Source organism: Gorilla gorilla, chromosome 16 (genome assembly GCF_029281585.2).
Source record: "Gorilla gorilla gorilla isolate KB3781 chromosome 16, NHGRI_mGorGor1-v2.1_pri, whole genome shotgun sequence".
Lineage (NCBI taxonomy): Eukaryota > Metazoa > Chordata > Mammalia > Primates > Hominidae > Gorilla > Gorilla gorilla.
Window position 1 is genome coordinate 101,587,321 of NC_073240.2, and position 22,820 is coordinate 101,610,140.

At 48.3% G+C, this 22,820-nt stretch overlaps 1 protein-coding gene and 1 pseudogene across 1 annotated transcript in view; both read right to left on the reverse strand.

Annotated features, from left to right (window-relative positions):
- ADAMTS17 (ADAM metallopeptidase with thrombospondin type 1 motif 17) overlaps window positions 1-9,144 on the reverse strand; it is a 370,860-nt gene extending 361,716 nt beyond the window's left edge. The window contains exons 1-2 of the mRNA XM_055364140.2: window positions 8,982-9,144; window positions 8,200-8,570 (exon numbers count right to left, since the gene is read on the reverse strand). Of these exons, the coding sequence (XP_055220115.2) occupies window positions 8,200-8,570; window positions 8,982-9,060 (450 nt within the window). The 5' untranslated portion in view covers window positions 9,061-9,144. The remainder of the gene's footprint in view (window positions 1-8,199; window positions 8,571-8,981) is intronic.
- A 7,705-nt stretch (window positions 9,145-16,849) lies between these two features.
- LOC129526904 (uncharacterized) lies at window positions 16,850-18,525 on the reverse strand (annotated as a pseudogene).
- Window positions 18,526-22,820: the final 4,295 nt, after the last annotated feature.

Here is a 22,820-nt window from a genome sequence, read left to right on the forward strand (position 1 = left end):
ATGCAAAGCATCACTTAGCACCTTAGGGAAGGTTTTTCTTTACAATTATCAGGGGCCCCATGTGCTGGTTTCTATAAACTTAAGGAAGAAAACAGCAATGCTGGGGAAAGATGGATGAACGGACTAGTGGGTATTCGCCCCGGCAGCCACTTGCCCTCTTGGGCCCCGACCTCGAACAGGGATGTGGCCAGGCTAGCACCAGGAAGGAGGGGTTGTACAGGGCCCTCACCCTGGGAACCTGCGTGAGGAAGGGCCCTGCCTCCTCCTCCCTGTCTCACTGTCCCCAGGTTCCTTCAAGCCTCTCTAACACTGCCATTGTCAGCACGCCACCAGTGGTCAAACGTCCTGTTGAGAAGTGCCACCTATGCATTACACACAGTCTCACCCCAAATACCCACCAGCCTTCCTTCTCTCTCCCTGACCTCTCTTCCCTAAATAAACCCCCTTCCCCACAGCCCCCTGCACTCTTACATTCCAGCCCACTACCCCACGTTATAGGACCTTTTCACGGCTTAACGGTTTGTTCCACTGAGGCAAGATCAGAATTATTCCTCCTGTTTTTGCCAATGTCTGCCACACAACAGTTACTCAAAAAGAAAAAATTCGACTGAAAACGCAGTTACGTGCACAGACTGCCTGCAGCCCCCTGGCTCAGGGCTTCTCATCCCCGGCTACATATTGTTATGATCTGGGGAGCTTCGAAAACTCCTGATGCCTCAGCCCCTACTCCAGGCCAAGTGAATCGGAACCTCTGGGGTGGAGCCCAGGCACTGATATTTTTTCAAAGGTGACCAGGAAAATTCAATGTGTAGCCAGGGTTGAGAAGCGCCGTCCTAGCTTTTCACTGGGTGCTGGAGACCCTGGACACCTACTGCCTTGATTCCATGTGGAGAGGTCCTTGGATTTGGAACCTGGGACTTCCTCTGTGGAGCTCTGCCCACTGCCCTTGCTTCCGGCCCACCACTGCGCGTGGCCCCAAGAGCTGAGCAGGGCTTCTTGGATCTGTGTGACTCCCGTGTCACCATCTATGCGGAGAAGGGAGACTCAGGGAAATGTTTGTCCAAGGCCTCTTCTGTCCCATTGATGGCGATGAAGAAACACCAGCTATGAGCCTGTGCCTTAGACACAAGAGGCCTGCAACCGTCCTCCAAAGAGACAAACTTTGTAGAAATAAATGCCTATGGCAGACAGAACTGGCAGCCCTGAAGCCCCTTGGTTTTAAGGCATATAACAAAGCCCCCAATGAAATGGTGCTCTTAACAGAGAAATCTTAAGTTTTGCAGGATTTGGTATGCTATACTGTAAGTGTGGCTCAAATAAAATGGATCAGGCAATAACTTGATATTTCAGCAGTTGTGAGTGGTTACCTTTCAACTCTCTTTGTTGTGGGTACTTGCTTTGAAGGGTTCTATTAAGACAGAGTTGTAAATCAGGCATTGTTCACGCCACACCACCTCGTGCCTGAAGCAGGACCAGCTCTCACTGCAGTGTGGAAAGTGTGAAAGACATAGAGGTTTTTATCACCTAACACTAGCACATGTTCTCGGCACAGCTTAGAAAATGCAGTTAAGATAACAGAGAACGTCTGTCCTGTGTGCTTCAAAGCAGCATGCCGCTGTGGGAGGGGACAAAGTCACACGATTCCACAAAGACCGCAATGGAATTCCCTTTCTTCAGGAGTCTGCAGCTCCTCAGTTAACATGAGTGGGTCTTAGGTCTCCTTCTCTAGGCCAAGATGGGTTGAGAGGATAGGGCCAACGGGGTGGTCAGTTTGCTTCCTGTAGGGACCAGCCAGCTTCCAAGAAGAAAAAGCCACCCTGTAACTGCAGATCCTCCCGTCCTGCCTCCGACTCTCCCGCGGGCACGCGCCTCTTTCCGTGGAAGGAGCCTCCCCCACGCAACACGGCCACGCGGGGCTTCCCAACCTGCACCCCTTCTGAGGCACCACCTGGAGGGCCCCTCCCCTGGTCCCGCCGCCTCCTCGAATGTGAAATGCCTGAGCACAGATGCTTGGTCTTCTTCCCAAAGCAGGCCTCTCCTTGGTAATGTGGGGGTCCCTCACTTCAGTGTCAGCCCTTTCAGACCACTAGTCAGTGCCAGCCAGCCAAAAAGGACTGCCAGCCTGCCCTTCAGAGTCCCTCTCGTGTGGTCTTCCTTCCTTTCTGAGGCTTGCCACGGTCGGAGGCTTCAGCCTGGTCACCTCCCTGCTCTAAGTGCTCCCCTCGTTCAGTCCTCCCCATTCGGCTAGCCCCAGGATTCCCCAACTACCCATCCTCCATCGCCTCTCAGCCAGTGACCCTCAGAGTGCCCTCCCAGAACGGCAGCATCAGCATCCCCTGGGGAACTTGTGAGAAATGCAAGCTCTCAGGCCCACCCCAGACCTGCTACCTCAAAAACTCCTGGATGGGGCCCAGCAGTCAGTTTAACGGGTCCTCCAGGGGACTGTAACGCCGGCTCAAGGTTGAGAACCACTGCTCTAGGATCAAGTCCAAATGCCTTCGGTTGGCACCCAGAGACCTGCCCCATTTAATCCACACGCCTGCCAGTTCAGTTCCTCTACCCCCATCTCTCCCTTAAAACCACCACCCCACAAATCCACTCGTGGGTCCCTTATCTCAGGACAATGGGGCCTCAGTGACTTTTCAGTCACTCGCTCCTCCCTCCTGGAATCGGAAGGCTACCCTCCTCCCTCCCCAGAGCCCCGCCCTGCCCAGTTCCAGGCTCCAGCACACCTACCTCCAGGAGGCTGGGACTGTCTTCCTAGACAGGGCCTGCATTGTCTTTCTCTCTGAGCCTTGCTGGGCGCCTACCAGAGCATCCTGCACATGGCAGGTGTGTGATAATGATGTGCTCATTCAGGCAACAGCGATGACTGATCAGCTGATGTATAACTAGAAAAGTCTGGGAACAGCCTGCGGGGCAGGAGAAGCGGCCTGTTTTTAATGCCTTAATGTGTCAGGCTCTCACTAAATGATTTCACAGACTTTATCTTCTTCCATTCTATCAACAGCCTTGCAGGGCCATGTTATTTACCCCTGTATGGCTGCAGGCAGAAAGGTCCAAAGGAGTTAAGTGACTCGCTCAAGATCACAGCTCCAAATGGCCAAACAGTTTCATTTCCTAAGAAGCAAGAATGTGACTATGCATCTGGGGACCTGTGCACAGAAGCGGGTCCAGGGAAAAGTTAACCAACCACTCTGCATGGTTCCCTCAGATGTACTGGCTGCAAAAAACATCTTCCCCATCACACACATCCAAGATCAGGCAGCTGCAGTATTTCAGAGTTCAGGAAATAAGCTCCAAGAATGCAATCAGTCAAAGAAGACTGCTTCACTTCATCGTCCCGTCTTTTACTTCTTTTTCATTTGTTTTTAAATGTTGTCAACAAAAGTTCAAAGCGGGAAAATCTAACGTGTGTCCTAGACGATGCTGCTGGGCAGCTTGGTGCAGGAGCAATCAGTGCCTGGCAACCTGAGAGGAGTCAGCCCAGCCCTGGAGAGCTGCAGCTGGATGAAGCCCTGAGTAATCAGGAGGAACACAAGAGTATGCAGGGCTGGAGAGGACAAAGGGGGACAAAGAGAAGCCACCATGAGGCCACAGGAATGTTGCTCCAGAGGTGGCAGCCAGAGGCCTTAGAACTTTCTGAGTTGTTCCCTCCGATACTCCCGTGCCTCTCAACTTCACGAAACTGTCTTTGCCCTTCTTCCATTCCTGCCAAAGTGCCCCTTAACATCCACTCAATTGTTTCTTTTTACAAAGTTCTATATATGTGCTTTGTATTCTCCAAACATATTTATTCTGCACACGATCAAGTCCTCAGCAATAATAATAATCACTTAGGACTACGTACCTTCCTCAGACCTGTCTCAGTATAATGATGTATTATAATGCAGACCCTTCCAATGGGTCTCCACACCTTATAATTTTTGACAAGACTAACTCCTACTCAGCTGTTCTCCATCGAGTAGGCTGCATTATAAAGCTGGGCAATTTTGTAAATCAATCCATCAAAAGGGTTTGATAACTCTTTTCTAAAGAAAGAGGTAGTAACATCCCAAACCTGCCTTTTCATCACAGGAGTCGTACACGTGCAGGCTGCCCTCTTAAAAGTGGGGTCTCCAACACTTCTAACCTAAGCTGCCTACTCCTCAGCTGGCTGAGCTCACCCAGGCTGGAGTGCACTGGCGGGATCTCACCTCACTGCAAGCTCCACCTCCCAGGTCCAAGTGATTCTCCTGCCTCAGCCTCCCGAGTAGCTGGGATTACAGGTGCCCACCACCATGCCCAGCTAATTTTTTGTATCTTTAGTAGAGACGAGGTTTCACCATGTTGGCCAGACTGGTCTTGAGCTCCTGACCTGCTGGTCCACCCACCTCGGCCTTCCAAAGTGCTGGGATTACAGGTGTAAGCCACCGCACTGGCTGCCCCCATCTATTCTTATCTGGACTACACTTGCTCCCCTATAAATTAGAGGTGTGCATTCTCTAAAAGTTCTCAAGTGGACTGGAATAGCTGTGTGCGGAACTATGAATGTCCCATGTGCCACAAATGACGTGCTACCAACATGGACACATGGTCTGCAGTCAGGCTGACCAGTCAGAGTGAGGTGGGCTGGGCCACCAGACTGACCCCAGTGATTCCAAATAACAGTCCTACAGCATGTGGCTGTGGCAACAGAGGAGCTATGGTAGGAGGATCCCCGACCTTCTCACAGTCCTTCAAGGTGGCCTGGAACGTGGATCCCTGACCTTCTCACAGTCCTTCAAGGTGACCTGGAACGCAGTTATGGCTTAATGTTTTGCAGCCCAGAGCTCCTTGGTGGTCTGTCTGGTCCCACCATCTCACAGTGTGCCCCTGGCAGGCCACAGCTTTGTCCAAGAAGGGGTGGACACATTCCAGTGGGTGGCCTTCCCAAGCTTTGTGAGTATCATCCAAGGAAGGATGGCCACTGCTTGGCAGACCAAACCCGACAGCAGGGGCCTCCAGCCCTCCCCTCCTCTCGTTTACTCTTCCTAAAACAAGTCCTCCAGCCACTCACTTCAGACAAGCTGCATAGATTCTTTTCAGAGCCTGACGCTCATGCTGTTCTTGAAGTGCCCTCTCCGCTATCCTGTCTACCTACGAAGTTCAGCCTGATTCCAATTCCACTGGCCTTCCACGATCCAGTCCTGATCACAGAGGCAGCTGATCCGAACTTACATAAATTCACGAGGAGTGGAAAGGCCTTCCTCAGACACCTGACGTTCATGCTTTGAAACGATATGCTCATAGGAACACTTCCAAAAAACCCATGCTCTAAAGACTCTTGGAAATGTAAATACAATGAAGAAGCATAAACAGAAAACAATTAATACTTAAGTCTATGGCCTTTGAAGATCCAAAAGGCGCAGCTGGCCCAGCTTTTCAAGATAAGACACCAAGAAAGGAATGTGGCAGGCCCATGCCTCTGTCTGCTGTCAAAAGGAGAAGGAGCAAAAGTGGAACAGGTGCTTTACTCTCCATGGCCCCTCAACAGCTACGGAATGATCTATTCTAATAATGCGTCTCCTTTAAACAGACAGCAAACATCTCTGGAGACAAACAGCACAGATTCCATGCAACATGGAATAGAACCTGTGTGCCCCCAGCCCAGGCACTCAACACTCTCTACTGAGCCCTTTAGGAGATGTTCAATACAGTGGGACTTACCAGCAATTAACATGATACTCAACATCCGGAACGAAGTTTTGTTGAACGCGGCCGCATCCATTCGCTCGTATGCCATCCGTAGCTGTAGCTGCTTTCACACTAAAAGGGCAGCTTTGAACAGCTGCAACAAAGGCTATGTGGCCCACAAAGCCTAAACTATTTATTATCTGGTCCTTAAGAGAAGTTTGCCCGACTCTTGCTCCTCATTTTTAGATACAAGGACACTTCGAAATGCCCCTCCTCCATGGCCACCAAAAATCATCTACTTATAGCCTCCCTTCCCACACCTTATAACCGAGCCTGTCGTAGCAAATACACACACACACAACTCCACATCTCCACTTCACAGAGCTTCTACCACAGTCAAGAGGGACTAACGTAACATCATCAGCCACCTGAACTGAGAACCAAAGTCAAAGCTAGTCTGCAATGCAAACTTGGTTAGCCCAAATTCCTGTTGCTTTCTTTTCTTTACGCTTTCAGGACCACCTTGCAAACAAAGGGTCCGCCTCCAAGTCACCCCACTGTCTCTTCCCTCCTGCCTTCAGTATGTACGGAGGGGGATGTGTCCAATGTCCAGCTCACACGAACAGGATGAACAAGGCAGACTAAGCAACAGAAGTGTCTGCTCCAGCAGGAATTTAAAAGCTCAAGTCTTAGAGGTACACCCGCCACTGGCACACACTGAACTCAGCCTGTTGGCCAGGTTCCTTTATCTAAAGCACAGCACCCTCACATGGTGCTAAAGGGAAGGACAGTCTTGCCGAGAAGCTGGCTGAGATGCCATCTATGACAGGGCCCAGCCCTCATTCTGCAAGGATTTTAAATCAATGTTATCCAGCTTTCCACCTCGGCTCCTTCACAGATAGCTCCTTGCTGGAAACTTTACACCAAGAAGTATAAACTCTGACCTCTACAGAAACTCACTAAACCGCAGCAAATGGGATTCAGATGTTTCCATGTACAGTACAATGATGTGACTTAGACTTTAAACACTTTGGCAAAAACAGGAAAAATGATGTGGGCCTTCCCAGTCCCTCCCAGAACATGATACAGCCTTGACCCGAGCCCTACAGTGATCTGAGCCTTTCTCACTCCTACTTAAGCCTCCTTGCCCACAACCCACATTCCCTGCCCCAGGTCCACATTCCCCGCCCCAGGTCCACATTAGCTCCTTCCTACCAGGCCCCCTCCAAGGGTCTATATCACTTTCCTTGTTTCACCAAAGTTGCCTATTTTTCCCAGCTGAGCAAAAGCCTATTATACCCTAATCAGAACTCAGAAAACTCCTGAAAGGAGAGCCAGACTGATCTAGGAAACTACACACAGAGATACCCGCAGGACTGGGAAGAAAGAGAGGTCTCACATAAGACCTTGCACCCCCAGGCTTCTAGCTTCGTAGATTCTCGAGGACTCGCCACAGACTCTGTGAGTAAGGGCTGGAGAATTCTAGATGGTGGCACAAGAAAAGGTGGAGGTGTGGGGAGCAGTTTCTTGTGCCTGGGAAGGACAGACACAAACTAATATCAGAAACTGCCTCCCCAGAGGCCAGTCATGACAGAAGACAGAACCCCTGCGGTTCATGCTCTGGGTCCATCCCAAGCTTCGCTGGGGGCAGCCCATCTGCCGGCCATGTGTGCGGCTTTCGGGGCACGATGGAGAAGCTGAGTGCTCGTCTGGGCGCCAGTGTAGCCACATGATCAAGTGTGCGCGCAGGCAGGGCAAGTGCACACAAGAACCCCCCCTCCCCCTGGGAGCACCTGTTCCGGGTGCCTCAAATGCAACAGGCCAGGAACTTCGGGGCAGGGAAGTTACTGCCACAGCAAGGGAGCTCCTGGGGGCAGGAATAGGGTTTATCACCAATGTAAGCACCCCTCAGGCCTGGTTGGGGGTGGGCACCAGATAAATACCTACTAATAGTGTAAGGAAGCAAAGACAAACACCCTTTCTCTCCTGTTTCTTACGTTTCAGCTAGGAAGAGTGGGGTGAGCCCTGGCCTGTCTGGGTACTTCTCCAAACTTCCTGTTCCAGGTACAGAGAGAAGACTCAAAAGGAAGGGAGGTGAATGCCCACTCCCCCACCTCCACGTCCAAGAACACCTACATGTACACAGGTACTCCCGTGACATACACTTTGACACATTGGTGCAGATGCAATGTTCTCTCTACATTGGGGCCAAGGCACCTCTGTCCAGGGCCCTGACAGTTTCATCCCTGCCAGATCTGCGCTCCCTAGGGCGGGCGGCGTATACCCCATGCAACCCCAGCTCCGCGCGGGTTCCACGGGCTGCAGAGTCGCTGGACTGGGATGCTGCCCCTCCCACCCCCTTTGCCTATAGAGGGTACTGAAGGCCGAGGTGGGGGATGGGGAGAGGTGGAAAGGCAGGGGGTTCCCTCCGGTTCCCCTGGAGGCTGGACTTCCAGCAGAGGCGCCCCACCCCCACCCTCCACGGCGACCACTCTGCGCCGCAACAAACCAGACGGGCCGACCCGGGGGTGGCGCGGGCAGTACCAGGCCGCCGGCGGCGCCGCAGGCGCTGAGCGAGACGAGGGAGCCGGGGTGGCCGAGCACACGGCCCGAGTAGAAGCACAGCTCGGCGGGGCGGCCGCGGCGCCCGGCCGCGCCCGCCTCCTCCACCTCGAAGCCTCGGGACAGGAAGCGCAGGTCGCGGCGCAGCTGAAGGTACAGGTCGCGCCCGAAGGCCGGCAGGTGCAGCAGCAGGGCGCGCTCTCCGGGCCGGGCGCGCGGGGCGGCTGGGGGCGTGCGGGGGCGTCGCCGCCGTCGGGGCCCGGGGGCTGCGGGCAGCGGCGGCAGGTGCACGTCGTCGGGGCGCACCCGCCACGGGAGCACCACCTCCACGTCGGCCGCCGCGTCGCCGACAGCTGCGGGGAGAGAGGAGACGCGTCAGCGCGGCGGGGCCCGCCCGGACGCCCGCCCTCCCGCTGGCCGCCAGCCGCGCCAGCGCGGGGACAGCGCGACCCGGAGCGGGCGCTGCCTTCCCTTCCCTCGCGCGGCACCTCCACGCTGGCCCGCGCCACCCGGGGAGGGTCTCCGGCGCAGCCGCCCGAGCACCTCCCGGAACGGCGCCGCGCATCGGCGAGCGGAGTCCCGGCGGCGGCGCGCCTGCCACGGAGCCACCCGATTCCCGTACTCCGGCCGCGGCCCGCGCCTCCTCCGCTCGGGCGCCGTCGGCGGTCCCGCCGCCGCCCCCGGGCCGCCAGGACGCCGCGAGAACGCAGAGGGAAGGTAGCCGCGGGACGCGGGGTGAAGAGGGCTGTGGGAGGGGGCGCTACCTGCGCCCGGGTCCAGTCCCCAAACCAGCAGCAGCAGCACGGGCAGGACGAGCGGAGGCAGCAGGGCGCCGTCACACATGGTACCCGGGACCGGCAGCCCCCCGGACCGTGGCGGCGAAGCAGGAGCGCGCTAGGCGGCAGCGCCAGCCGGAGTGAAGCCCTCCAGCCTTTGGAAAAAGTAATTAGCGCTGCGGACAAACCCAACGTGGTAAACCCCAAGCCCCGCCTTCCCCTCGGAAAGCGGGAGGGGATTGGGCCCTCGCTTTCCTCCGCCCCGCCTCCTCCTTCCCTACTGGTTGGGAAGGGTCGAAACCACAGTGCGTAGTTAGGTTGTCAGCGCTTTCTTACACGTGGTTTCTGGGCAGTGGCGGGGACACGGCACCAGGTGGCGCGCGGGAGCCGACCGGAGCCGTGGGACCCTGGAAGAGCTGGAGGACGCGGGGCTGGTCTTCAGAGCTTGTCCTCATTTTGGAAATCTCTCAGCCTGCTGCCCAGTTTCCGGGAAGATAGGGCGGAAATCGCCCCGGCCAAGCGGTTTCATCCAAAACTGCATATAATCTTTACATCTGAAGTTAGGTTTTAGTTGTTTGTGGCCGCAAAGACTCCCAGTCCACTTTCCCGCACACCTGAGTTTGCACCTGAAGGCTATATCCGCGGCGTTTATCCAAACTCTTCACACCTCCTGTCTTCTTTAATCCCACAGGAGCCAGTGCGACACGCATGCTCACACCCTCTTACAGATTGAAAAACTGAGGAAGAGAGAGAGCTTAAGGAAAAACGCTTAAGTTACCCAGAGAGTTCCTGTTGGAGCAAAGGCTAGAATTTGTGGTCCTGATTTCTGGCTTGGTGCTTCTTATTAACAGCAGGATCCCCCCGCCCCGAGGGAAGCAGGACTCAGTGTTACAGGTTAGGAAACTGAGGCACAAAGCCCCAAAGCCTGGCCTTGAACGTGAGTCTCCCAGAAACAGAATGAGTTGATCCTTTCCTGCCACAATATAACGGAGGTCTGCAGGGAAGGTGACTCCATTAGCTTGCTGAATAGCATCTTGTAGAGGCTCATGCCTGTAATCCCAGCACTTTGGGAGGCCAAGGCGGGCAGGTCACGAAGTCAGGGGTTCCAGACTAGCCTGGCCAATATGGTGAAACCCTGTCCCTACTAAAAATACAAAAATTAGCCAGGCGTGATGGCGCACACCTGTAGTCCCAGCTACTCGGGAGGCTAAGGCAGAAGAATCGCTTGAACCCGGTGGGTGGAGGTTGCAGTGAGCCGAGATTGTGCCACTGCACTCCAGCCTGGGCAACAGAGCAAGACTCCATCTCAAAAAAACAAAACAAAACAAAACAAAACAAAAATTAAGTGTAACCATAACCAATCTCAGGTTTCCTGTCCCTTCCCTGTCCTGCCCTTTTCCATTTTATCATAGCAGGAAGGTTATAGTTCCCCACTGGATGCTGCTTGAAGCCTCGGAATCTGAATTCATCACAGGATTACATATCGTCTGAAGGAATCTATAACACTGGCCGGCTTCCCCGAAATATAATGAACCCCAAGGCTGAACAGTGGCCCTCCACAGAGGTTTGCCACAAAAGGGGCTGCCACACACTGCTTGGCACCTACAGTTCTGGGGGCATCTGCACAGGTCCTGCTCTTGGCCAGGCCTGGGGCTGTGTTTCTCCCCCTTGCCTCTGTCCAGGTCAACAACCTCAGATGACTGACAGCTCAGTAGCATTTTCTGGCAGCACAAGAAACCTTGGTGATTGAGGTGATGGATACCTCATTTACCCTGATGGGATTATTACTCATTGTATGGCCATATCAAAAAATTTCATGTATATACATTTTGTAAACATATACACCTACTATGTACTCACAAAATATTAATTTTTTTAAAGATATCACAGTAAGTTTCTTAGTGAATCTTTTTGTCAAAAAGAGCCATTTCTAAGGCCTGCCACTGAAAACCATGGAGTATGGGCCACACCACCTCACAAGCGCAGGTCAGCCTGAAGTAGCCATCACCAACCTATCAAGAACCTATCCAAGATGCTTGAATGCTAAAATTAGTCCATAGGGACATGAAAACTAAAACAGAAAGATACTATTTTATCTCCCAACTAACCAAAATTAAAGAGCTTAGAAAAATCAAGAATTAGAGAGGACACTCTCCCACCTATGGGTGGAGAGTATAAATTGGCACAGCCACTCTGAGGAACAATTGGGCAAACTGTAAAATTAAAGTTTTACTTTAGTTTTAATAAAACTAAAAATGCACACATTCTACAACTCTGTAATTCCACGCTGGTTAATTACTCCAGAGAAACTCTGGCACATGTACAAGAATGTTTGTTCACCAGGGCACCTTATTAAGAGCAAAAAATTGCAAAAGCCTGAATGTTCATCATTACATCAATGGCTACATGAACACCATTAACTAAAAGAAATACAAAAACTCATATATGTAACAACATGGACAGATCTCCAAGGTCAGTTATCAAATTTTTTAAAAAATCAAGTTGCAGAATGATGCACACCAAAAAAAAAATGTATATAAACACACAGACACACATGACATAATCTGCATGGATTCAGATAAGTGTACATAAAATCAAAGAGGAAAGTCTGGAATAATACACACCAAACTTTGTTAAGGTTTGTTGTTCTTTTTGTATTAAATTGCATGTTGAGGAAAGGTACTACAAAAGGAAAATAAACACCTGGGACCCCAATTCACTCTGCCAAAAGAAAAAAATCAAGCTGAAAGCTGAGTCATGCAATGAGCTGCCTTTTCTTCTGTTCCTAAGCAGACAGCTACAGATAAAAGGTTCAACATCTCCACAGGTAGCTGGTAGAGTAAGAGGGAGAAAGAAGAAATGGAAAAGTGACATGAAGGCAAGACGGTGTTCCGTGACTCCGTGCTGCTCCTGTCCCTGTATTGGATTCCAGCACCAGGGGCCTGTGTCTACTGCTGCACTGTTGAAGACACTGTCACGGTTATCATGGTTGATTCTGGATTTACCAAAGTAGTGCTGCCTTGACCGGGACCCAGTTCTCATTGCCACACCAGCAACTTCCAGCACCTGTTAACATGGAATCCTTACCTCTGCCCCCTGCCATCTAATCTCCTGCCAGGGCCTCTTTTTGGCAGAAGCTAGCAAGAAGCCTAAGAAAATGTAAGGGAGTCAGAGAATGAAGGTTGCAGACTTTCAGCTTCAGTAAAAAGCAGAATATGGAAGTGGGTACGTGGGGCTGGGAGACAGATCAGCTGAAGGTCTTAATCTGACTACCATGAATCTGAATGCCCTTTGCCCTTCATCCTTGTATTCACCAGTCATATTAAAAGTTTAAGCTTCCATGCCTTCCACTTTCTCTTTCACAGCATTTCCTCCACAGTACTGGGAACTGCCTTCCCCACCCAAATCCAAGATCCTCCTCAGTCTTGAAACCTTCCCACTGTGCCCTTAAGAGCTGCTGCTCCATATCCTAGATCTGCTGCCTCTTCTCTGAGCGTTCTGTACTTACGAATAGAACTCCTTTGAAAATATAAGGTGGCAACAAAATTCACATTTCTCAGCATCTTTTTTCCCCTAAGGATGGTCACTTGTCACAGTTCTGGCCACCGTGATAGAAAGAGAAGCTACTGGCTAGAGTTCTCGGAGAGTTCATTTGAGGAGCTTCCTTCTGCCGCTGTATACCCCTTTTCACTGTGTCTCTTCCTCTTTGCTCCTGACTAGAATTTGCATGTGATTCCTGGAATTCCAGCAGCCATCTGGTAAGCATGAGGAAGAGTGCCATACCCCTGGGAAGCAAAAAGATCAATGAACTCTGGGTTGCTGATGACATCTTGGAGTCACCATGCCAGACCTGAGCTGTCTACTTCTGCACTTTTTGCTATATCAGAAAAAAATTATACTCTTGTCTCTTTTAAGCTGTTGCTATTTGGGTTGTCTGTTATATGCAGCCAAAGTCGACCCCTAACAGACACACATATAGACAACTCCCATCCCCCACCCTGGGCTCTGGGCTCCTCAATTTCCTCCTTCAGTGACCTTCTGTGCTATGCTGCCCCAACTGTCCACTCTCAAATTCACACCCTACACCTTGTCATCACCCCTAGCTGTTCCACCTTCCAAAACTTGAACATCCACCTCTGACCACAGCTTCTTGTCCTCCCAGCATGCTCGTGCAAATGCTCCTACCTCAGAAGGTCTCTCAGTCTGCATCTCCCAACCCACCAGCCTCTCTTCACTTGCCTCCATATCCAGCTTGCATTCCAGGCCCCATGACTCTGAAAACACTCTTGCCAATATGCTCAGCACCCTCCCCTATCCCTTTTCACTGCAGTTGTCATGCAGAGCTACAGGCCTGGGTAAACTCAACTCTCTACTCTCACTGAGCATGTGGTTGAGCTCTGAACACCACTGGAGCCAAGCATGCAACAGGGAAATCTGCAATCACCTTCTTCATTTGAGCCATCGCCATGCCCACCATTGCTACTACACTCCTCTGCCCAACTCCCCTTTCTCTCAATGCAGTGATGATCTCGAACCCTCCCCTTCTCAGCTTCGCATTCCTCATCTTATCCCTTTCTTTTGGCAGGGACAAGCACTCACTTTACAGAGACATCCCCTAGTCCAGACTCTTTGCCACGGTTTGAATGTTTATGTCCCTCCAAAATTCATAGTGAAACTTACCTCATTGTGCTGGTATTAAGAGGTGGAGCCTTTTGGGTTAAGGCCCAAAGTCATGAGGGCTCTGCCCTCATGAATGGAATTAATGCCCTCATTGAAGAGGCTCAAGAGGGCTTCTTGGCCCTTTTGCCCTGCATCTCTTCTGCCATATGAGGACACAGCATTTGTCCTCTTCAGAGGATGCAGCAACAAGGTGTCATCTTGGACACAGAGAGCTTACCAGACACTGAATCTGCCGGCACCTTGACCTTGGACTTCCCAGCCACCAGAACAATGAGAAATAAATGTCTATTATTTATAAATTACCAAGTCTAAGCTATTTTGTTATAGCAGCAGGAATGGACTAAGGCACTCCTCCTCCCAGCTCCAGACCATGTATCCAGCTGTTCAGTTGACCACTTCAAAGAGCGAGACCATGGAATGTGATCCAGTTTCAAGGATGGATGAGAATGTTTCAAATCTGCTTTTGTTTTTGTTTGACTTTGAATTAAGAAATCATCCAGTGGATGATGGAAGGATCATGGGACACTGATATCATTTGGGTACACATTGTACTTGTTTGCTTAACCCTATTTGGATAAACTGTTGTGGTCTGGGTTTAGTTGCTTGCAGCCAAGGTCATCTATGATCTAATGTCTTCAGACCATTCACCAGAGTACTATTTCTCCTGCCCAAGCTCCTGATGAGGACTGGCCAGCTGAAAGCCAGGGTTAAATCCAACTCCATGCATGACCCAAGGAACAGCTACTCCCTGATGCTGAACAAGGCCAAAGCCATATACTGTGAACAAGCACAAGACAGAGCCAGGCTGGCATGTGCTTCCGCAAATTGTGAAGCCCAAACAGCTGCCTCTGCTGCAGTTGATGGTGACTTATTAGCAAAGAAAACATTTTCTTTTTGGAAAAGAGTTTTAGATTGGCTTCAGTGCTTGTACAAAAAGAGGTCAGCCCTACAAGGCCCATGACACTGAGCATAGCTACAATGTATTGAAAACAGGCATCGCTGATGCCCACACAGCCCTGAAAATTGCATCTCAGTGCCCATACAATGTGTAAGTTTAGGCAATTCAACTTAATGGTGAACTTTTCAAGGTTAATTAGTTGAGAAATATCAAAAAAGCATTTGTCAAAGTAATACTTTGATTTTTCAAAGAGTTGATCTTGAACCAATCTTTCAACCAGTGGTTGAATAGTGAGACCAGTACCTGCAGATGACACACCTGCTATCTAATGTTGGAACCACACCATCCCCAGAAAAGAGTCCCATTATCCTGTGTTCTGGAACAGATCCTATACATCCAAAATGGTCCTGAATAAAATGTGCATTATACATTAGGCTGTGAGGTGGGGGATGGGGAGAGTCCAGGACACATCCCCACATCATTCTCATCACAATTATGATCTGATTTACAGAAAACAGTATCTTTGAAGTGGCATTAAAGTGAAACTTCTGGATGAGCAAAACTGGCCAGAGGTCTACATTTAACTAAGTAGCTTAATTTACAAAAATGTCTGTCCTCAGTCTAGACCAAGGAAAAAGCAATGGTAACTGCATTCATTTATGTACTCATTAGGTCCTTCAACCCTTCTTCAGTGCCTAATTTCTGTGTGCCACGTACTGAGATGCCAAATGAAGAGGCAGCAGCATATAAATTGCACTTTTCTTCCCACAGTTCTCTATAGAGCTCTGTTATGAACTAGACACTGTTCCTGGTGCTGGGGATTTAGAAACGAAAAAGTAACTTCTCTGTGTTCTATCTAGTGGGGGAAGGCAGACAGAAAGAAAGAATTTTGTGGGAATGTAAAATGGTACAGTCACTGTGGAAAACAGTATGACTATTCCTCCAAAATAGATTTACCCTATGATCCAGCAATTCCGTTTCTGGATGTGTACCCCAAAGCTTTGAAAGCGGGGACCCCAACAGGTATTTGCATACTCATATTCATAGCAGCATTATTCACAATAGCCAAGGAGTGGAAGCAACCCAGGAGTCCATCAACAGAGGAGTGGATAAGCAAAATGTGATCTATTCATTCAACAGAGTATTATTCAGCCTTCAAAAGGAAGGAAATTCTGACACATGCCACAACATAGATGAACCTTAAAACATTCTGCTAGGTGAAATAAACCAGTCACAAGGGACACATACTGTAAGATTCCACTCCTGTGAGGTACCTGGAGTAGTCGAATTTATGGAGACAAAAAGGAGACTGGTGGTTGCCAGGGGTTGAGGGCAAGGGGGAATAGGGAGTTAGTGTTTAATTAGTCCAGAGTTTTTGGGGATGATGAAAAAGTTCTGGAAGTAGATGGTGGTGATGCTTGTGTCATAGGATGAACCCTGAAACTGCGGTTCAGCCTGGGAGGCTACGTGGGTTCTTGGCTACATGAAGGAAGGAATTCAAGAGTGGGCAACAGACTCAAATGAAAGCACATTTATTAAGAAAAGTAAAGGAATAAAAGGGTGGCTACTCCATAGGGAGAACAGCAGCATGGGCTCTGCCTATGGGGTAGCCACCGTTTCATTCCTTTACTTTGGTTATTTTACTTTGGTATATTTATTCCTTCGTATAAACGTATCCTTACTTCAGTTATTTATTCCTTTACTTTGGTACAGTTATGGTTATTTTGTGATTCTGTGATAAGCAAAGAGTGTATTATTCGTGAGTTTTCTGGGAAAGGATGGGGAGTTCCCGGAACTGAGGGTTCCTTCCCTGTTTAGACCACATTGACTTCCAGATGTTGTCATGGCATTTGTAAGCTGCCATGGCACTAGCGGGAGTGTCTTTTGCCATGCTAATACATTATAATTAGTGTATAATGAGCAGTGAGGACGAGCAGAGGTTGCTTTTGTCACCATCTTGGTTTTGATAGGTTTTGGCCGGCTTCTTTACGGCATCTTGTTTTATCAGCAGGGTCTTTGTGACCTGTATCTGGCGAAACCTCCCCTGAGATGCAATTCATTGGTTCCTCGGGTAACCAACCTGCCTCCCTGGCAGCCACTGACTCATCCTGTGACTAAGAATGCCTAACCTCCTGGGAATGCAGCCCAGCAGGTCTCAGCCTCATTTTGCGCAGCCCCTGTTCAAGATGGAGTCGCTCTGGTTCGAACACCTCTGACAGCTGCCCGACAATGTGAATGTACTTACTGCCACTGAACTTACAAATGATTGAAATGGTAATTTTATGTTATAGTACATTTTACTATAGTAAAAAATGTTTTAAAAAAGAAATCATTACTCTTTTGCTAAGATCTTGTTTCATCTTAACACACACGAGATGCCTTGTCTTCATTTTGTGGACAGGCAAGGCCGAATTCCGTTTCACAGATAGTGGACTGAGATTTGGAGGCAGAGGGCAGGAATTAAAAACAAGACAAACAAGAGCCTTATACAGGCAGCGTCTTTCTGAATCCGATCCCTGTTGTCTTGAGAGCTGCGGTGAGGGAAACTCGTCTTCAGGGTCCTCAGCGTCAAGGCAGTTTGTTGCCCTTGAGATAGACAAAGCTCCTAACCTTTCCAGCTTTTTGCCAACAGCTCGATTCTGATGGGCACTGACCTTTTCCGACCCTGTTTTCAGGAGCCGACTCCTGGCAGGTTGGTTGTAGGGGCTCTCTTGAGTGCTTCACACACAGCAGTCCTGTTGGGGTGAAGGTCACCGTCACTGTGATAATTGTTGTCGTCATTGAAACCACCCAGCCCTAAAGCAGCATGGGTTGTGCCCAGAGCTGCCGTGCCAGAGGCCCACGCTTAGAAATAGAGGGCCGAAGACCAAAGAGGACTGCGGGTTCTTGGGCCAAACGTGACCCTCTCAAATCCCCCAACTTGGGGATTTCGTTAGCTGGGGACTGGTGTGCCCGGGTCCCAAGACCCACGCGTAGACTCTGTTTATAGGTGGAAGAAGGCCTTTGCCCCGAGGCATCCAGAGGTAACGGTGAGAGGAACAAGGGTACGTGGGGGATCCCACCACAGCCTCCTCTGAGACCCTCTTCACGCTGGTTGCAGGAGTAGCCAACCCCGCTCCCTGGCAGCCCGTGAGATGCCGCATCCCCTCCAGCAGGGGCGGCCGGCATCAGTCCCGTCTTCCCAAACCGGCGTTGGTGGGAAATGCCGGCACCAGCTCCCTCCCTGCTCCAAAGCCCTGTTTTTCCCATTTGTATTTCACTACTTTCCTGTTGAGCTTGGATTCCAGCCTCAAATTCGGCGATTTGGCCGGCATCCTAATCCCCGAGTGAATCTTGCCAACCACTCTCTGCGGGGCCTGTGTGCTTCCTCCTGGGTTCTAGGGCGCTGGCGGCGTCCGCTTCACCGGGAGCGGGAGCCCCAGCCTCCCGAGGCCTTCCTGCCTGGCTCTGGGAATGGCCACTGTCCAGAAAGCCCCGCGGCCGTCCACGCTCGCTCACTCAGTCAGGCCCTCGTGGGGATATGGCGGAACAAGTCCAAGTTACTATCCCTTTAAATACGGGCGTTTCAGTCCGGCTGCTACCGGTCCAATCCGGAGCGCTTCCGTGCCCCGCTTTCCCGCATCAGCTTGGCTCCGGCCTCCACCAGGGGGTGCTAGTGAGATCTCAGCCAGCCGCGGAGCTGAGCGTCCGGGGCCTTCAAATGTCCCCATCCTTGAAAAGGCAACTCCAGTGGCATCTTCTGCGGGGAGACCAGAAGCAGCATCTGACGAGGAGACAGCACTGGCAGTCCCGACACAACTGAATCAGCAGGATGCGGGCCCTTAGTGTTAGGCACCGGCGGAGCTGCATCCCACCGCGTCTCGTCCCCTGAGAACAGCTGTGAGAAGCCGCCTATTTTTCACCGTTCTGCAACACACCTTTCCCTTCCTTGGGATATTTCTCCTCTTTCAGCATTGCCGCATCAGGGTTCCAAAGCCCCGTTTCTCTCCTAGTTCTTTCTTTGCTCAAGAAAAGCAGCTTGTCTGATAAACTAAGCTATGTATGATTCGCTGCCAGTACAGACTGAAAAACAAAATAAACTCCCATTCACAGTCCTCCGTTGCGTAACAATGAGCAGACGTTCTGAGAAATGCATCGTCAGGCAATTGCATCATTGTGCAAACAATATAGAGTGTACTTACCCAAACCTAAATAGCACAGCCTACTACACACCCAGGCTGTAGGCTGTGCTTCTAGACTACAAACCTGTACAGTGTGGTACTGAACACTGTAGGCAACTGTCACACAATGGTATTTGTGTATCTAAACATAGAAAAGATACTGTAAAAATATGGTATGAAAGATTGAAACTGGTGCACCTGTCTAGGGCACCTACCGTAAGCTTGGAGCTTACGGGACTGGAAGTTGCTCTGGGTGAGTCAGTAAGTGAGTAGTGAGTAAATACGAAGGCCTAGGACATTACTGTACACTACTGTAGACTTTAAAACCCTGTACACTAAGCCCACACTCAATTTATTTTTAAAAATTTTCTTTCCTTCAATAATATATTCACTTTAGCTTACTGTAACTTTTCTACCTGAAGAATTTTTAAATTTTTTGACTCTTTTAATAACAGCTTAAATACACAAACACATTGTACAGCTATACAAAAACATTTTCATTCTTCATATCCTTATTCTATAAGCTTTTTTCCTATTTTTGAAATTATTTTTTACATTTTAAACTTTTTGTCAAATATTAAGACACAAACACACATTAGCCTAGGCCTATACAGGGTCAGGATCATCAATACCACTGTCTTCTGCTTTCACATCTTGTCCCACTGGAAGGTCTTCAATGGTAATAACACACGTTCTTAGTAAATGCAAATAGTCATGGCTCAAACTGATATACTAATGATAGACTATTCAATATGTGGTATTGGACAGCTGTTTATATATTTGTACGAACCTAAGTTAGATTCTGTGGTGATTCAAAAATATATCCTCTAATTATGACCTGCTTCCCTTCAACAGGTGTACCTAATTCCTCTGCCTAGAAAGTGTGCTAGAATTACTGACTTGCTTCTGATGAATAGGGTGTATTGAGAGTGATGCTTTGTGAGTTCTGAGGCTAGGTCATAGAAAGGATAGAACTTATTCCTGAATGTTGCTCTTGGATCACTTGCTTTTTTGGGAACCACCAGCCATGTCATGAGGACACTCAAGCAACCCTGCAGAGAAGCTCATGTGTGGAGAGGCACTTCTTGGAAAGGAGGCCAACTTGCCAGAACCAACTAATTTGTCATGTGAGTGAGTCATTTTGGAAGCGGATCCTCTAGCATCAGTCAGGCCTTCCGATGATTTCAGCCTCCAGCCTTTGAGTCTGCCCCAAACACCATGAGTAGAGACAAGCCCTTCCCACTGTGTCCACCCTGGCTGAATTCCAGATCGTTAAAAAAACAAGAGAAAATAAATTACTATTAGTGTTTTGAGTCACTAAGTTTTGGGCTAATTTGTTATGCAGCAATAGCTAACAACTACGAGTCATAACACAAACTAAAATTAATTCTAAGGCATGTTAAAGATTTATATGAAAGCATTCATCTAATGGAGGTGTGTAAGAAGTGGCTATAAAAAATTTAGGGCACCCAAAAGCAACCTGTAGGCTGAGCAGGGTAAGTACATCTGCAAGAGCAGCCAGATGGCTAGTTGGTCCCTGTGTGTGGCCTCTCTACCCACCCATGGTATAGGTCCAGGAATGGAACTGTTTAGCTTCCCTAGGAAACAATGAATGTGGTGCTTGCATTGTGTTGCTGACACCATCAGAGAGGAAATGGAAGTCCCAGTGTCCAGAAGCTAAACAGAAACACACACACACAAAAGACAGAAGGAAAGAAAAAAAGGGCCAAAGTATCCCACAAGAAAGGGAAATATAGTCATGATACATGCTTAACTTCAGAAAAGATTTATATAATATTTATATCAAAATCATAATGTAAACACTGTGCAATGATTTTCAACTTTTAGAATCAACCAAAAAGAAATAGCAGAATATATCATTCCAGCTGCAGAATCAATTGTAAAAGTTGTCATCCATAACAATGTCAAAGTAAAAGAGTAGATAACAAAGGAGAAGAGATGGAAGTTAAAAAGAAACGAAGAAACGTATAGGGGGCAAGTTCCCTCATCTTCCAAAGTGAAGAGAAAGATATTGCCTATAGTTGATAAAATAAGAAGTAAAGATATACATGTATACTTTGAATTCACAAAGGTAATTCATAAAAGAAATAAAAGTCTCATATTGGGATGGGAATGTGATAAAAAGTGAGGTAAATCCTTATCCATCATTGTAATACATCACTTGCCATATCTAGTCTTGACATATAAAAAAAATTAAGAACAATTTTAATGGTATGAAGAAAATGATCAGAAAAATTAAAACCAGAAATAGTCAAAAGGATTGCTTTCAGCAGTGAGTCTAGGGTAGAGAGATTTGGGCAAGGTGTCATTATTTCACACTTTAGGAACTTCTATATCATTTTCTTTAACTATTGAATGTATTACTTTAAAAAATTAATAAATATTTTTAAAATTCCAGAATGGTTCTTCCTTTAATATACATATTATCTTTGTTTTTACAACTAGGATGGCATTTGTATAACATAACATACACAAGTAAGTATTTAATTCTTACAATAATTCTACCAGGAAAAAATTATTATCTTTCACTAATAAGTGGGAAAAGTGAGCTGAGAAATGCTAATGACTTGCCCAAGATGACTCAATAAGTTATATCTTTGAGAGTTATAAAATCTTAAAATATTGACTATGTCTCACAAATGTCTCATGAAGAATCTCACTTTATAGATAAAAATGTAATGTCAACAAAGATACAAAATTTCCCACTGGGTCACAAGGATTTAATGCGTGAGCATGGTTCCTATTTCTTTCTGTGTGGGATATGGTGACCACCTATGTATGCATCAGAAAGCTAGAAGCAGGAGGAAGTAGGCAAGAACCAGTGGCCTCACCACAACCCTTTGACATAGGCGTTATTATTAACCACATTCTATACTCAGGGCAATAGCGCCAGAAGTAAGCATTGTGTTCATCAAGGTTGCACAGATGGTCATTTGTGGAACAGGAATTTGACTCAAACCCTGGGACACCAGAGCCATGCCCTCTATCATTAAGGGGGGACATGGGAAGAAAAAGGGAAGTCCAACTCATCTGTGAATGGATCACGTGGTGGTTGTAGTGATTCTCTGACTGCAGAGTCTAGGGCAATGTTTTTCTCTTCTCAGATTCTCAGTTTTCTCATCTGTAAAATGAGGAGTTGAGCTAGATTACCTCCCAGTTATGTTTGAACTTGTAATGCAGCAATTCAAACAATTCTTGGAAACAGAGACAAGGGCCTAGGAGAGTCCTGGCACATTATACACACTTGGTTATGTTTACTGAATAAATGACTAAGTAAAGAAAACAATTTGATAAAATTAGAAATTTCTGAAGACTCCATGAACTGTCAAGTGGCCAGAGATAAGAAAGCATCAAACCCATCTCTCTCTGGATTCACTGACTGTCATTCTTCTCTGAAGTAACTTCGATTCACCAGGTTTATGTAGGTTTGATTAAAAACAATAATAACAGCAACAGAAGTCCAGACGTAAAGGTGTGCCCTGCTATCGAGAGAGGGAAGGGGTGTGGAAGGCTTTGTTCTTTAAATAACCCTGGAGTCCTGGGGTCTCTTTGCAACAGCCCCTGTCTGGGCACCACATCTCAGGAGTGTGTATTTTCGCACCCAACCCCTAAGCCACTTGACACATAGCAAGTACTTGGTAAGAAATACTTTCCACATCACCAGCAGTTTATGGGTTTCTCCCCTTTCTCACATATGTCGCTTAGAACTTTCTTCCAAAATCAATTAAGCTTTGAAATATAAAGCTGGGCAGAGAAACTATGATCAGATCTCAGTAACTAGATTGTATTTGTCCAAAATCCTTGGTTGCTAGTATCGGAAATACACCGAGCTTGAGTGATCACAAAGAAAGTGTTTGTCTGATATTCTAAAATCAACCATTGGAATTCTCAATATTAACAGACTATAAAGGAAAAATCATATGGTCATGTCAGAAGACATAAAAAAAGCCTTTGATAACATCCAACATCCGTTCCTGATTAAAAAAAAAAAAAGTTCTCAGCCAACTAACAGCAGAAGAGACCTTCCTCAACCTGATAAAGGACATCTATGAAAAAACCTACAGATAA